The 16,854-nt window shown below is 44.4% G+C and overlaps 1 protein-coding gene across 2 annotated transcripts in view; it reads left to right on the top strand.

The window, feature by feature from the left end:
• Nucleotides 1–16,854, top strand: part of YDJC (YdjC chitooligosaccharide deacetylase homolog) — a 129,715-nt gene that overhangs the window by 73,087 nt on the left and 39,774 nt on the right. For both annotated transcript variants that reach the window (XM_086942723.1, XM_086942722.1), the window contains exons 3-4: nucleotides 5,438–5,597; nucleotides 16,331–16,430. In XM_086942723.1, coding sequence (XP_086798849.1) covers nucleotides 5,438–5,597; nucleotides 16,331–16,430 — 260 coding nt within the window. The remainder of the gene's footprint in view (nucleotides 1–5,437; nucleotides 5,598–16,330; nucleotides 16,431–16,854) is intronic.

The raw sequence follows: 16,854 nt of genomic DNA, 5'->3' as shown, positions 1-16,854 counted from the left end.
ATCTTATATTGTGCAACTAAGCCCAGTGGGCATCAAGGCGTCTAGCAAAGAAAATCATAAGGACCTGGAACTAGATTACGGGTATGCCTTGGCAAAGAGCCATGTCTTTAATGCCTTCCTAAACGTCAGGACGGAGTGTTGGGTTTTGATTTCAGGGGGAAGGGTGTTCCACAGTTTAGGGGCCAGAGACGAAAAAGCCCTTCCTCCCCATTTAGTTCCTCGAAAACGGGGAACTGACAGCAAGTTCTTACTAGATGAGCTTAGGTTTCTGCAAGGAGCGTGAGGAACCAGCAGAGCCTTCACCCCTCCTGCACAGTCGCCGGACAAGGCCCCGTAAGTCAGGCAAAGGGTATTAAAGGAGATCCTGGCCTGAATCGGGAGCCAGTGCAGGCTCTTCCTAGCAGCTGTAGCGGAAGAGAGCCTAGGAACATCAAGCACAAATTTAGCCGCCGCATTCTGGACAGTCTGCAGGCGTTGCACGAGGCCCTTATTTATGCCGGCATAGAGAGCGTTGCAATAGTCGAGCTGCGAGGCAACCAGTGCAACCACAATCTGTTTGCGAGCTTGCAGGGATAGGTAGTGTTTAATTTTCCTAAGGATCTTAATACCCCAGCAGGTAGCAACCGTCCTATTTACCTGCTGTGTCATGGAAAGAGAGGGGTCAATCATCACTCCCAGGTTGCGAGTCTGTAAGTGTAGGGCAGACTCCGAGAGATAGTGGCCACCATTCAGTTGACCAGATGTCCTTATTTCCGCCGAAAACAAGGACCTCGGTTTTCTCTCCGTTCAGCTTCAGTGAATTGAGAATCACCTACTGGGAAACTGCCTCCATGCAGTTCCTGAAGCTGCGAACTGAGGTACTGACCGAGTTGGAGAGGGACACCATAATCTGGGTGTCATCAGCGTATGATACCACCTCCATCCCATAAGATCTTACTAACCTGGCAAGTGGGGCCACATAGATATTGAAGAGGGTCGGACTTAAAGCCGACCCCTGTGGAACCTCACATTGCACAGGAGTGAACAGAGATAGGTACTCTCCCAATTAGACCTTCTGTTCCCTCTGATCAAGGAAGGAGGCCAGGAGACTCAATGCCGAGCCTTCTACCCCTATCTCCCTAAGACGAGATGTTAAAATAGAGGGAGATAGAGTATCAAAGGCGGCTGTCAGGTCGAGCAGAACCAGAAGAGTGTTATGGCCCTGGTCGACCTCAGTGCGGATGTTGTTTAGCACTACCGTGAGAGCTGACTCCGTGCTGTGACACCTCCGAAAGCCATGTTGGGACTGATCCAAAAGGCCCGAAGTGTCTAAGAAAGCCGCCAGATGCTGATTTAGATGAGTCTCCAGCATCTTTGCTGGTGCCGGAAGCAAAGAAATGGGGCGGAAATTCTTGAGTGTTTCAGGGTCATATAAATCGTAGGTTTACTTTGTCCAACAATAAAAGTTTCTGTCTTAGACGTTTTTGCTCCAAAAGGCCTATCATGCAATGTAAATGCATCTGTAACTAAAACCTCACATCTATGCTTTATATACTTTAGGGCCGAAATTCTGTTTTTCCCTGCAATCCAAGTATAGCTTGCTATACAATGTATTTTTAGGTGTTCATATTACACACACTCTTGGCCCCAATGAACTACCAAGGGTGGAGCTGAAAGATCACATTTGGATTTCTCCCAATGCCTGTTTTGATTAAACTTCAGATTGTTTGGCCCATGAAGAGCTATGTGTGGCCTAGTACGCCCTAACTGTATCAGTTGCCTAAATGAGATATCCAAGGAAGGGAATCTGTGCCATGTATTTTTAACACATCTTGTAAAGTTTGTTGATACATTTTATTGGTGTCCGGCCTGTAGAGACAAGCTTTTTGTGATACAATCTCAAAAAAGTTGGAGCCAAAGGGAGAAACTCATTACAGCAGAGCTAAACTATTGTATGGTGTATATCCACAGTACAGCTTTTAATTCTTACAGTTTTCTATATATTGTTGAGTAAGATCTTTTATGTGGTTCGTATGCTTATGAGGCCTTGATGTTTTAGGCAAATCTATATCATAGCTGTGGCCTGTTAGCAGCCAAATTCTGGTCTCCAGCTGTGCCGCGTCTAGGCGCTGCCGGATTAACTGTGTGCGGTGAGACCAGCCACTGTTCCCAGTCTAACCCAAGCAGCAAAAGTAAATACAACAGGCAGCTGGGCCAGAGTTTCAACATCATGACACTTACTTTGTCTCCATGAAGGTTAGTGCTATCAGACAGCTGGAGACTTAAAGAAATGAGGGGGATGCCACTAGTGTCCGCCACATCCCATCATTCTGTAGTGCAGCCTCCTCACAAACACACTGTTTTCATTTGTTTGGCTTTATTAACGGGCAGAGAAAAGGATAGGGTGGAGGAAGAACAAAAACATTCACTCGCTGTCATGCAGTGAGTGATTATAGTTCATCTCGGGGTGTCGCAATGTGTGAGTAATAGTATGCCTTACTGGCAGCAGTGGTGAACAGCTCACCTTGCGATGGCACTGAATGGTACCCAGGTTGATTTCTCACCCCATCCTAGGACTGAATACTCCTTCCTAACATAAGGTTGCCTCGTGTCTCAAGTGCACAAATATATGGCTGCTATCCAAATACTTCTGCCTTCTCCGCAGTCTTTGACACAGTTCAACACCGGACTCTCCTCATGTTTTCAACGACGCTGTGGTTAAGAAGACCGATTGAATCTCCTTCATCCCCTTCAACTTCACACAGATCATCTCAACTCCATCTGTCACCGCCTGCCCTTGTTCTGTCAACTGTGGTGAGCTGCAGGGCTCAGAGTGCTCAGATCAGGTTCAACATTTACCTAATCTTTTTGTCCTTCCTCATCAAATCCTTTGGTCTAACTTGCTACAGCTACGGCACATTCATAAAGTTGCATGAGAACTGCTGTTTACCCAGATCTTGCCTCGCCACCATCTTCAACTGGACGACCACAAATCACGTACAAATTAACTTGAAAGACAAATTCTTACCTGTGGATCACTGGCTCAGGCAATGCATCCAGTGCTCGACGCCTTTGAAAGTAGAACAATTTGTTGGAGTGACCAGGCACTCTGGCATCACCCGTGGACTATAGAGCAATACGATTGTTAAGACTTCTTTCCATTGACTGAAGAACTTCAGGACATTTCTGTGCTTTCATGACTGTTGTGCTCTTGAATCTGTACTACGCATCAAGCTTGGCATTGCCGCTCTAGAATGCTAGCTTCTCTGGCGACCATGGATTACAAGCACAGTAGTAAAGTGCATCCTACTTTACAACCACAGGTCTAGGTAACCTCCACCCCAAGCTCTCTACCTTCGCTTCCAGATGAAAGGAGGATTTCCTTCTAGGACCTCTGCGTTTTCCATGGTGCCCTATAGGGAACATTTATTCAGAGGAATGTGGACATAGCCACACAGGTGAAGTCTCCATTTAAAGATGCACCTCCGGCTCAAATCCAGACGTGCAATATCTCAGGTTAATTTGGGCGGGGAAGATCGAGGCCTAACTTCTCAGTCCAGACCACAAAACTGGCCCATACTCCCTGCTCACACAAAGTGTTGACAAATATTTAGCAACAGCCACTGCTCACAGCGTCAGGACTGGAGAACGTTTGATCATCAGTCGCTTCAGTCTTCACATACATATCATGACGCCCTCCCCCGTTCAGTCTCTCACCATGTCGAGCCTCTCACCATTGAACGGACTATATCCCCTCGCAGCATTAGTACATCTCTAGGTTTCCGCACATGTATGTTGCTGCAAGCGCACCTTCCTCATCCACACTGCGTGCTCCTTCACACTGCCGAAGGGTCGCTGACTGTGCTTCAGGCACATGCTATTGGAAGCAAGATGCAATATAAATGAATCGCAATGATAAATAAGTCACCTTTAAGGAATTTAAGACTGTGGTAAACAGCTGACCATAAGAAGGCGCCGAGTGGTTCATTTGTGCCGCTGTGAGCTGTCTCGGTCATCTACTTCTGTACCTTATGGCGAGCGGTCCCATCCTTCCCACCTGCTACTACACCTTGCAGGGAGCTGCCCCCCCCCCCCTCAACTATTGCTGTACCTTTATGCTGGGGTGCCCCCCCCCCCACTACACACCTGCTCCACTCCCTCCCACCTGCTTCTACACATTATGGTGAGCTGTCTCCTCGCCACCCGCCTGCTACCACTCGTTATAGTGAGGTGTCCCCTTACTCCTTTTGGTGAGCTGCCGCCTTCCCTTCCACCTGCTACTAAACCTTAAAGTGAGCTGCCTCCTCACTACTCCACCTATTATGGGAGCTCCTACCTTTCTTATGTACAACCCCCCCCCCCCCCATGCTCTCTCACCTTGCTGTGGTTAGAAAGCACGTTTAAATCCATAACAATATGTACCATGTTTTTATTCCGTCTGATGTGCTGCCACATCTGGTAGTACTGGCACAGAAAAGTCTCCAACTTGCCAGCGTGCTAAGCTGCTGTTCCTTGGCATGGTGCCCCCAGCACATTAGCGCCTGAGGAGCGCTTGCTGCCAGCTGGGAGGAATGTGTTGGGCATTCCTCTGCTCCCTGATGTGTGTTTCCTCTGTCGTGTGCCACAGGCTCAGCTGGGGCGTTAACCCCGGCTGCTTCCATCCTTCAACACAGGCATCATTGCTGACAGGCAAATGTGCTCTGTGACTTATGCCTGCAACTGTATTTACCCCTCCGCGTGCGCCCTGCAGCATTGCCAGGGCTAAACTAATAAACCAGGCTGTTTCCTTTGGACGGACAGACGTGGCTGCTGGGCCTTAACCGGGGCACTCCCTCTCCATACGAAGGGGCTTTGTGTTTGCAGTCCAGCATGCAGTCCATTCTTTAGACTTGGCAAGTGGGTTGTTCGATTTTATTTATTTATTTTGGAGTTTGATATAGCGCAAACTTGACCTGAAGGTATCAGAGCGCTTTGCAGAGGTCAACATTTATATGGAATACACAAGAAAAATAGTAGGCATACAGGGTAGTAATATACAAGAAATGGTGAAGTAGATGGATGATATAGTTCGGAGTTGGCGATAGTATGTTATTTCAGGGGTAAGAGTAGTAACTGATGTAATTGTTTCCAGAGGTAATGATGATCAGGCTCTTTGGTGGTTAGGGGGAAATGCATCAAGGCAAGTAGAAGTAGTCAGGTGGGTTCAGGTGTTTGTTGAGAAGTCATTTGAGGTTTTTTCTGAAGTGTATTTTACATTATTAAGATTTGGCCCCTCCAAGCAGCATTGTTTAGCCGTGCAGGAGTCTCCCCCCATACTTGTGATTTGAAAATTTCACCTTTACCTATGTGCCAGAGCCCTTCGCATCATTGAAGAGAAGTAGAATCATGTACAGTAGCAGATAAAAATATTTTTCAGTCTCAAAATCTGTCTGACCATTTTCTTTTGTTTTTATTGCAGACATAATATCCCAATTGGGCTCCATGCCAACCTGTCGGAAGGATCCCCAGTGTGTGAGGCTCTTCGGAAGCGCTCCTCCCTGTTAAACGAAGACGGGTTCTTCCATGGCAAAATGGGCATCAGGAAAGCTTTGGCGGAGGGGCTTCTTGAGATGTCGGAGGTAAGACATATAGTTAGGTTTTGGAACTTGCACAGATAGGACTTTCATAATCTACAACCGTGTCTGGCAGAAAGTCCCTGGAGCTTCAAGGCCTAATTTATTTTGTTAGAGTGACAGTCTCCTGGCAAACTCTACAACCAGTAGTCAGGAAGGCCAAGTGATCATTAGATGTCAGGTCACAAACAGGTCTACTATTCTGCTCTTTCCAAAAGATATATAGTGCACAGCATTTGTGGTAGGTAGGGTGGGATATCTTTTTATTTATTGTGTAAAGGATAGTAAAATAGATTGGCAGGTAAATGTGCCTGCTGCATAGATCTGTCTGCAACCTGCAGGTTTGAATCCTGGCATGTTGCCTCAGCCTTTCATTTTCATTGGGTTAAAGAAAGTTCGCCATTAAAAAAACCGCTAGTAAAAAAAATACAACAAATATGTGCAGTGCTGACAGAACAGGGCTGCACATAATAATGTTGTTCAAGAAGGCAAGATCAAACACCTGTATCCTCAGGAAAGTAGTATTTTGTGCTTTAGGAAAATAATTAAAAAACCCTTTTTATGTTCCATTCAGAAAGATTCTTGTTCCAGGGGCTAAATTCTTAAATTGAGAGATAGGGTCCCTGCACTGTCTGTGAGATGTGACATTCCTTGGACCTCTGGTCATGGGATTTCCGATTCAGATCTTGCGCTACTTGGGGGACCGTTCTCTGGAATGTGACTGATGGATCTTTATCCTTTTGGAGACCAGGTCTTCAGACCAGGGCAGACTTCATCAGGCCTCACCAGTTATTTGTACTCTGATATTAAGTTCTAGTTTTGCTGAAGTTGAAACATTTTCCTTTGCACCTGATGTCTCCGGTCTCCGTGCGGTACTTTGCAGAAGCACTTATACATTTATTAAGTCTTGGTAAGAGCACCCTAATTTGATCTTTTACCTGATTATCTGCAGCATCCTTTCTCCACCTTGTACTCCATCTATAAGACCCTGTTATAGATGTGCTCTGCACAGATGGGTCTAGATTTATCGATCGTCCTTCTTGAAGTGGAGGGCACCCTTCATACGGATTAAATCATGCTGGCTCCACCACTGGCTCATAGATGCCTCTATGATCATCAGTATCTCCCACAATTATCAAACTCTTTCTCGAGCTATGGAAACTTTAGATCCCAAGGGACATCCACCAGGATGCAGATGACGGCTGACTATAGCTCCCGCTCGCCCCTCTGGAGGCTATCAAAAGGGCGGAAATCGCCCTCAACATCCTGTGGAGTTTGGATGTCTGCCTTCTCTTTGAAATTAAACTCCAGCAAGACCGAGTTTCTTGTGTACATTTGGAGTAGGCAATCCCAGCTAGACTGATGCTTAGCACTGTAGAGTGCCAAAATTATTTTTTTCAAGAAGATAATCTTAATATGCAATTTTATGTCACGGAAGCGGAAACAGCGCTTTTCTGACTCCATCTACTTAGGAAGATATTACAGCAGGTGAGTTCAGCCCAGTAGCTCCTCACGTCTAGAGGGGGGGGCACTATTATTGCTTGGCTAACCAATGTCCAGATAGCTTCACTGATTGTGCACCATCACTTAGTGCGAAGACTAGTCCTTGTTGTTACGAAGCTCAAACGCGTGGCCTTCAGCCATTTTACGCTGGCTAACCCTGCACTCTAGAGCCTTGTTTACAATATTGTGCATCACGCATAGAGCTGTATTCCTAAGATAACCGCTCTAATGTCGTATGATAAGAAACAAAGTATAGTTTCTGCAAGTGTCTGTGGACAACGGAATCAAAAGCTTTGCATCGGACTTCTGTTGCTGCCCTCCTAGATGATGGAACGCAGTCGTAGAAAACATGAGCATTTCCTGATCTCTTTATTTTTAGGAAAGCTCTTAAACCACCTGCTAACATGTTTGTTGACTGACACAGCAGTTCCACTCTCATGTACTGTTCTTCTGCTGTATCACACATTTAATGTGATGCCTTCATAGTCCAACATTCCATGTAAGCTAGCAGGATGGCTCGCTGCTGAGCATGCTGTGAGCTTCAGGCCATCTGCTGAATCCTAGCAAGGCCCACTCACCATTACATTTTTCTGAAGTTGGCAAAGTCTGTATCATAAATTGTGTAATAGTACTTATTACATGCTTGGAGGCTGCAGAAGTGCTGTATAGCAAACTCCTTATGTAATAGGCTATTTTTACATGTACAGTGCTTTATTACTGAATGTTAGCTGGGACATTATAAATACTGTTTATTTGTCTCTGCACATAGCTGTAGAGACTCTTCGCTGCCACCTCGCTGGTCTCTTTTAGAGCTTTCTCAAATTTCTCTTTGTTCTTTTCCTACGTTTTAAATGGTGCCATAGTCAGTTCAGTTCAGAAATACTTTATTCACCTGGCAGGTGATAAGACAAAAAAACAGCATTACACAACAAATTGATACAGCAACATTAAAAGAGAATTTCCACAACGCGTAAGTCGGATAGGTAAAATTCATTAGAACAGCAAAGTATCTCAATCAATAATTATCAATGTTCAAGTCCTTGGACTTTAACCCAACTAACGAATAGAAAGCAGTTTCATAATTTTCTTGTTTGCTTTGTCAAGTGTGAGGCATTATCTATGGAAGATAAGCAAAACATTAATGTATTTTAATGTCCAAGTTACTTATTTTCTTGAACTTTGTTATCAAATCACTTTGTAACATGTTCTGCTGCATTCGGTCTTCATTGATAATCCTAAATGTGGGAAGAAATGTAAGGCCTTCAGTAGGTACCTTTACCTTGCAATTGGATTCCTTATAGGTGACTTATGTATATAGCATTATTGTAAAGAAAAGGCAGCTGTTTTAAATAAGTATTCTTCATCGTAATGCATTGTATATAGGAACACGTGCGTAATATATAATAAACCAAGAGTCCGAGGTTTCACGCTGCCCTGTGGATGCACACACAAACACAAGTCCAGGGGCTGAGGCTTCTATGGCATCTCTTGAAGTAGTCCTTGCTTTCACAGTCCCTTGTATGATTATATTCAGAATAGATTTTGCATGAACAGGTCGTGGGTTCAGCAATGATGACATTTAATCCATAGGATGTGGCTCTGCAGCAGTTTCCATCCAATTAGAGAGGCAAGTGGCGACAGTCTAGTTTGGCTGCACGCTTCCTCACTAGAAGTGTTAATGCTTGGACACTGGTTTTCATGGCAGTATCCATCACTAGCAGCTGTTCGTAAAGGATGGGCGAGGAGTGTAATGCTTCCTACTATTTTGCAGCTGTACAAAGTTTAGCACGATACTTGTAAATAAATTGCTTTTTTGTCAGCAATAAACACTTGAATCCCATTCCCCAAGTTGCAAATGCCAAACACTATTTAGTGTAGTTATAAACATTCGATATTTGTAGAGTAGAAAAATGTACATTTTAAGTGCAGCTGAATACTACCTGCTACAATTTAACAACTATTCTCAAGAATATCACCAAATGATTTGAAACCAACTACATAGAATTAAAGTTAACTTTGCTACTATATGCTGCTATAATTGAAAGGAAAACAGCAGTAGTGAATAGAAATATTGCCAGATATTCAGCAGTTATGAAAGCTGAAATTTGACACTACTCCTCTGGGGCACCCGCAGCTTCCATATTCCATGATGCAATTGGATCAGTTCTATTTTTTTTCTAGTTCATCTGATAAGGATCCCTGAACCTTTTCCACTGTTTAAACTTGGACAGTTGTTTGTACTCTGTGTCTTTCATGTGCAAGACTGTTTTGAAATCCTTTCATGACAAGAGTCAACCTTATTTCATTCACTATTTTGCCACATGTAAGGCAGAAACATGCACAGCTCTTTTTATCAAGGGCCCAGTGTGTGAAAGACTAATAGATGTATATGATCGTCCAAGCCTTTGTGTTGTCTGCTGTGATTTAGGCTTCAGCAGAATGTAAATTTAAGAGCATTGAAGGAAAGAGTAAATTCACTTGACATGAAGGCAGAAAGATTTTGATGAGGCAGTGTTATTGTGAAGTGCAGGTGAAGCTGAGGAGAGCAGCCAGGAACAAGCTCGTAACCTGCCCCTGTCCCCCCCCCCAAAAAATAATTCTGGGGTAGAGGAAATAAGATTCAGCTAGACAAAAAGCCCTTGACTGCCCATTTCAGGTAGACAGCTTTGATGTCGACAGAAGTTACAGCTGCAGTGTGTTCATCATGTGAAAACAACATACAGAACGGTCATCCTCAAATGAGAGATACCATTCATTATTGAACTTCAATGACGAGATATTGAACATCACAGCATTCGACTTCGAGGCGTTGGACGTTGACCAGTATCTCTAAAAAGACTTTGAGGAGGAAGAGGAGTCTACAGTAACTTCCAGTTCTCCATCAGTGTGTCTACTAAGGAAGTCACCAGTAGTGATTTAATAGTAACATCAAATGACCCTCTACAAACACTAGTGCAACGTTTGGAGATTCCAGAGCAACATCCAATTGGACATAACTTACGGTTGTGCCAAAGCACAGGTTAGCATCCCACCGAGAAGGCTTAGCCCTCCAACAAGCACTGCCTTCAGTAACCTTTCAGATTTCTAATCCTGCTGTACCAGAGACACCTCCAAAGGCTAGGTTCATGGAGAATTCTCATTCTGCCAGATCCACTAGATAAAAATGTTCCTATGAAGTATGTAGGCATGAATGCTACTGTAGATATCCATTGCACTTCATACGTACCTACTTCACTACGGACTTTGGCATTGAGGGTGTTTTTAGTGGCTATCACAACAATTCATGAGATAATCAAAAGCGGGTATAACAAGTTCAACGTCATCCCTCTGGAGACCCCACAGACATTTATATTGGCAATTAGGGAACTTTACAGACAATGTCTCCGGCAATACCGCTACTCCCTTTGGTTCCAGGATTCTTGGAGATGGCTGCAGAGGCGTTTCTCATGCCAGCCGTGACTAAGAAATATGTGCTAACGTAGCTGAAAAAAATGTCTCCTGAATAAGATCCAGCTATCTTGAAAGGAGACCTTCAACCTTACTCAATTTATCAGTACTGATGAAGCATTGTGCTTCAGCTGCGCTGTCATCAATGCCACCAAGTGGCTAAAGCGATCATCTTCACACTGTTGTAATAAAACAAATGTGTTTCATGCAGCTATATAGCAGTATGCCTCGAGCGCTACACCTCTTCTAGGGCATTACAACAGGGCCTTGTAGTAATCACTACAACCTTTACAGAGTATACCCCCAAGGAGATTTGACAAGAGTTTCACAAAGTCTTTGAAAGAAGAGTGTAGGAAAGTGGACTATTATCGGGAGTTGACAAGTATCCACCTTAAAGGATAAGACCACTATCTGCTGGATGTTACGCAAATGAAAATAAACCTATAAACCTATGCTCAATCCCTGGCAAGGTGACATGTAGGAGTCGGGCTTAAATCAAAGACTGTGTGAAGTATTTAAGCAATACATACAAAGTAGAAAGTCACACAAAACAAAATTCCTCAACCAGTTTTATAGTAAAGAGATAAACATTGAGTAAAATAAGACCCAACTGACAAAAATCCAATAAGGAGACCCAGCTTCATGGATTTGTAAAGATTTTATTGAATGTAGCTCAAAAAAGCACACAGCGCCAATGCTAGCCTATGGCAGTAGCGGCAGGCATTGCTCGCGGATGGGGGGGGTGGGTGCAAGCGGTCGCAGTGGGTGATTTGCGGGGGTGTCACGGGGCGGTGGCGATCGCGGGGAAAAAGAAAAATTAAATTAAACGTACCTTTCCACCGGGTCCCATGTCTTCTTGGCTCTTGCTCTCCTGCCTCTGATGGGAACAGGAAGCAGGCAGCCAGGCTTCCTCCCCCAAGTCAATCACAACACTGCAAAATCTGTTGATTGGTCGGGTCGCCACGCAGCCAGGGTCTAATGGGGTTGGCATGTTCTCCATGCAGGCTGCAATGCAACCTGCATGGAGAACGGCTGAGTACACATGACTGGTTTGGCGGCCCGAGACGGCTGACCAAACAATCTTTACGCACTCGGGTGTGGGCAAACCACTCCTCCCTTGCGCTACTCCCAGAGCAGCCCCGTCCACCCGCTCACAATGTGCAACGCAAACATAAAATTGTAATAACTTAAAGTTATTACCATTGTATGTTTTGGCTTTTTTGCACTGTGAGAAAGCAGTGGGCTGAAGCTCCTCCGCCCAAGTGGAAGAGCCGCCCCTGGCCTATGGAAGCAGGCGAGCCCTGGTTGGATACAAGTAGATTGGTCTTGCTGAAAATCAGAAAGTTGTTGAAAAGGTTTCAACACAGTAAGGTACTTGGCACTTTTTAGGAAGAAAAATTCTTCCCAAGTTGTCCAACTCTGAAATTGTAGCGGCAGCTATTGAACCAAAGGCTGGCTATATGATACGGGTTAGTCCTCCGGAGGTTTTACTTATGAAAGGGCTGGGCCTTTTTAACTTAAGTTCATGGGCCCACCCCAATTGGTCTTCCATCCAGAGTAAGAAAATACCTTCCCCCTTCCAGACCATGGTCTCTGCTCTGGGAGGAGCTAACACCCCTCATTTAGGCAAAGTAGAAGCTGGGCAGTGGCTGGAGAGCTAATTCAAATTAACCTCAACTTCAGGCCAGACAAAGGTAATGTTTGAAAAGTTACACTTCCAATATACTTAATAGAAATCCAACTTCTCCATTAAATTAGTTTTTTATTTAATATGAAAATATGCATTTAAATTGGTATGTAAATGTTACAGGTAAAAAGTTATAAATTAAAGACTTATTTATTATTTAAAATCAAGTTTTCCTACCTGTTAAAAAAATGTGATTTTGACAGGTCAGGGAAGCTGGGTTCAAGATGCTGCTGCTGTTGTAGGCCCGGAAGCCATGTTTCCGCTCCCACTGTAGTGAATGGCAAATACATGCAGAAATGACATTTAGCTTCCCATGCTTTGGTTGTTTCGTTGCACCATATACTATGGCCTTATAGGAAAGTTCCTCCGCAGCAGCTTGTAGCTTTGACATTCAGGCTTACTTTTCCTTAGAACTTTATGCAGTGTTTCTTTCCAATAGTACTCTTATTTCAAAAGGACGACTCCTTTGTTTCGCCCAAAAGTTGTTTTGGAATTCCATGTAAACCAAGCTTTACTAGCTGTATTCTTTTTAAAAAAAAACTCTAGTCAAAAAGGTATTTATATACAGTGTATCTAAGGAAAGGTCTCTGATTTTATCTAGATAAGACAAAACATGTCAGACTAATCTGTTCCCACTAGAAATGGTGCATTCAATTCTAAATTGCCCATCTCCAGGTGGATTTTATTTTGTTAAGTTATCATCTATGAAAGAAGACCTTACCAGGCAACCCACATGCTCCCTAAACAAGCGGAAGAGTAGCCACTGCTGCTTCACTAAGGACCTTTCCAATATCTAATATTTGCAATGTGTTCACCTGGTGACCAGTTCATACTTCCACCAAGCACAACTGCTTAGACTTGTACAGATACCCAAGTGGGTCTGGCTGCATTAAGGAATGTGTGTAGACACAGCAAAAAATGAAGTATGGGAATATGACCTGTGAAGGGCTGCAGCGTTTACCTGCATTTACAAATGTCCAGTATTGCATGTAAATGTTATTTATATAGAATAAAGTATTCTGCGATCCTGCCCATAGGTACAATATGAAACTGGACATTTACTTGCAGCCACATGTCCTCTTTCTGATTTATGTACATCAATGGCACCAAACACCAGCAGAGACCAATTCAGAGTGCACAGACCGGTTACTTTACAAGCCAAACATATGTATATTCACTGAAAAAAACAAAGGTTAAAATAATGTTCTAGTTAGGTGAATATGTCACTGACACCATTAATTTTTTGAACTAAAAAAAGAACCCACAGAAGTTCATCAGTTATAGTTAGTAGAGCCAGCTGTAGCTTGCGACTCCGCCATGTATTGCTTATGACCTCACATATTACATCACTCATGACCTCACAAATAACATCATTGATGATATCACTGACTGAATGCTGCCAGGCCTTGCATCAAACCCCCTCACAGTCAGCCAATCCCACACAGTGCACTGCCTCTGGCTGTGCACAGGAGGGGGTTGTCAACAGGGCCTAGCTAGGGGAGTAAGGGTGTCCCTACCCTGCAGCCTTATATAATGTTTGTAAAAAATTTAGTTCAGGACCTGCCATGGCTGGCAGCAACATTTTGCCCATGTTGCTGGCAGCCAATCGGAGCTCTTGCTTCCGCAGAACTGTTACTCCCATGGAAGCGAGATGGCCGAAAGGAAAAAAGGTGTGTGTGTGTGTGTGTGTTAGTTAGTTATAGATCTAGATATATATAGATCTACATAGCTATCATTGGTACAGCGCACCAGGGTCCAGAGCACGATTTAATTCTGATGATTGTAATCTATTACTACTCCAACAGCAGTCTTAGTGGCCATTTTTCGGTCATGCATGCGCTGCATCGGAGGGGATCTCTTGGAATCGATCAGATTTTTTTACCAAAAACCCGCACTTTTGCATTGCTTTCTATTGCAACGCGTGCATGTTTAGCGTTTCCCTTGCGAGAGAGAGCTTTTGCGACATCTGTTTGGAATTGTCTTACAAACAGATGGTGCCCCTGCTCGCTCCCTCAAGGGAAATGCTGTGCGTGTGTCTGGCAAGCCGTGTCAGTTGCCTTGTAATTCGAATATAGTCCCGAACTCTGCCAAAGTAGTACAACGCCATTGTCCGCTTGGTCAAAATGCTGTGTGACAGCACCGCTACTCTTCGAATGCTCACACAAAACACAAGCAAGGGTACAAATGTTTCACCTGGGAGTGCAGGCGGTGTACCCATTTGCCCAACAACACGCCGTCAGAGGCTGGAGGTGATCGGGTGTGCTGACTCATTTTTCCACGCCACTCTCCGCTTGCTGACGCTGCCTTGTGGCAAATCCATATACACACTTCTCTCTGCTTGAAGAGAAAGCAACTAACAGTTGTTTTGTTATATCCCTACCCTTCATACACTCAACGTAATACCCCTAAGTACCACAATTAAGACTTTTCATTATAACTTTTCAACATAATACACATCACATAATACTCTACAACATAGCCAAAACTTCAGGATAAACACATATGGTCCCAAAAGCGAGACCTATTGGCTATGCCAATGCTTGTTCTGTTTTGCACCAGGGCCCGTGGCATGCTTGCTACGTAACTGCTGACAATCCATTTTGTACCGCATGTTACTGTGGACGGTGCTTCTGGTAGACTTGCTGTAATTCGGTCAATACAACATAGACCTAGTACTGCATTGATTTTTTTTTTTTAAATTTATGCCGTTTTATTTAATGCGTACCAGACCCATCAGGGCACCAGAGTGTTTTACATAAACAGTAAGGGCCAGATGTAGGTAATCCTAATTTACCGAATCTAAAATACCGAATTTTACCGATTCAGTATTTTAGAATCGGTAAATGCTATGTAGGAAAAAATTCAGTAAGTATTACCGAATCGGTACGATACGGTATTTACCGAATCTGTATTTACTGAATCTGTATTTACCGATTCGGTAATTCCCATTCATTCCTATGGGCCTGGAGGCCCGTAGGAATGAATGGGATTTACTGAATTGGTAAATACCGATTTGGTAATGGGAGAACACATTCAAGGGTGCAGGGTGTCACATTGACACCCTGTTGCTCCCCTGAATTGTGCATGTGTGCACATGTGGCACACATACATGCCCTAAGGGCATGTATGTCAGCCACATGGCACTTTTGGAAATGCACAAAAATGATTTTCCAAAGGTTTTCGATATTTACCACCAACTTTTAGTTGGTGTAAATACCGAATCCTTAACTATGCAATTCACTCATTTGAGTGCTCCCTACATTGCTGATTCGGTAATTTACCGATTCGGTATTTGAAGGAATCGGTAATTTACCGATTCCTTAAAATACCGATTCGGTAAATTACCGAATCTGTAAATTGGCCACCTACATCTCAAAAGCCTAATAGCGGTCGGTAACGGCCGAAATTCGGTAATTTAGGCCATTACCGATCTGTATTAGGCTTCCTACATCTGGCCCTAAATGTTAATACAAAGATGAGGTTAGGGGTTCAAATATATTTATAGTGCAAGGTAATAGCCATTAACAAAGGTGAGACTGGGTAGAATCGACCGTCAGGTATCTAAAGTCCCTGCTAGCGGAGGGGGCGCATGTGGGAATAATTAAAATGATCTTAAATTACTTGGCAGGTCTGTGGTCCACAGCACATACGTTCAGGGGTCTCATCCTCCGAGATCAGAGCATCCATCGGTGGCTGATTAGTGTTGGACAAGTGTCGAGTTGATGCTGCGAGAGTTGGAGGGGGGCGTGCCAGGCATTGGGGGGCTCCTTGAGAAGGACCGAGTGAGTGCATGTTTGCAGAGGGAGCGCTTTGAAGTGCAGGGTCCACAGGGATGACCAGTTTATGTGCTGGATGCTTCGTTGCTCCTCCATCACAGGCCAGCCTGGGTGGAGTTCTGGCATCTATGGGGAGCCGGTGAAGAGACCGGGTCTTTTGGATCCGGACCCCAGCTGAGCTGCAGCACTGAGGGTGGCACTTACCGGGGCTCAGTGACTTGGATCAAGAAGTTGCTCCTTCCCATTGTTAACTTTGAAGAGTTTTCCTAAGGCATCTGCCTGTTGATGCCTTACTCTCTGTGACTTCTTTCTCCATCTTGTTGCAGGTAAAAGAAGAACTCTGCGCCCAGGTTGACCTGTTTCGTCAGCTGACCGGTCATCTGCCTGACCACATGGATGGCCACCAGCACATACATGTCCTCCCAGGTGAGAACCCATCATCATGCAGCTGGAATCAGTTTCGGTAGATAGCGTTCATTCACAATGAAACCCCCTGGTATGCACCACACACCTGATTCTCCGTGTTGGGGCGATGCCTTAACTCACTGTAGGGACAGGAACAGTTCGAGTATCGATCAGTCATTGTGCAGCTGGAAGAACTGGAATCTGATGCACCATCCTTTGGCCACCGAGGCTTGGGAGCTTTAAATCAGTGGGACACTTGTGTGGCGCTTTGGGAGTCCTGGTGCTCTTTAAATACACGTACTGATCCGTTCCACAGTCTTTAGCCTGAGCATGTTCCTGGAAGTGAGGTCTCCAGAGAATAGTCTGTAGGCTTGGCGGGGCTTCCTAATTGGCCCCGAGCTCCTCCTCCTCCTTGCACCTGCCTTCGCGGCGCTGAAGCTGCCTG

This window comes from Lissotriton vulgaris, chromosome 11 (assembly GCF_964263255.1).
Source record: "Lissotriton vulgaris chromosome 11, aLisVul1.2, whole genome shotgun sequence".
Lineage (NCBI taxonomy): Eukaryota > Metazoa > Chordata > Amphibia > Caudata > Salamandridae > Lissotriton > Lissotriton vulgaris.
This window is presented reverse-complemented; position numbering and strand designations above follow the sequence as displayed.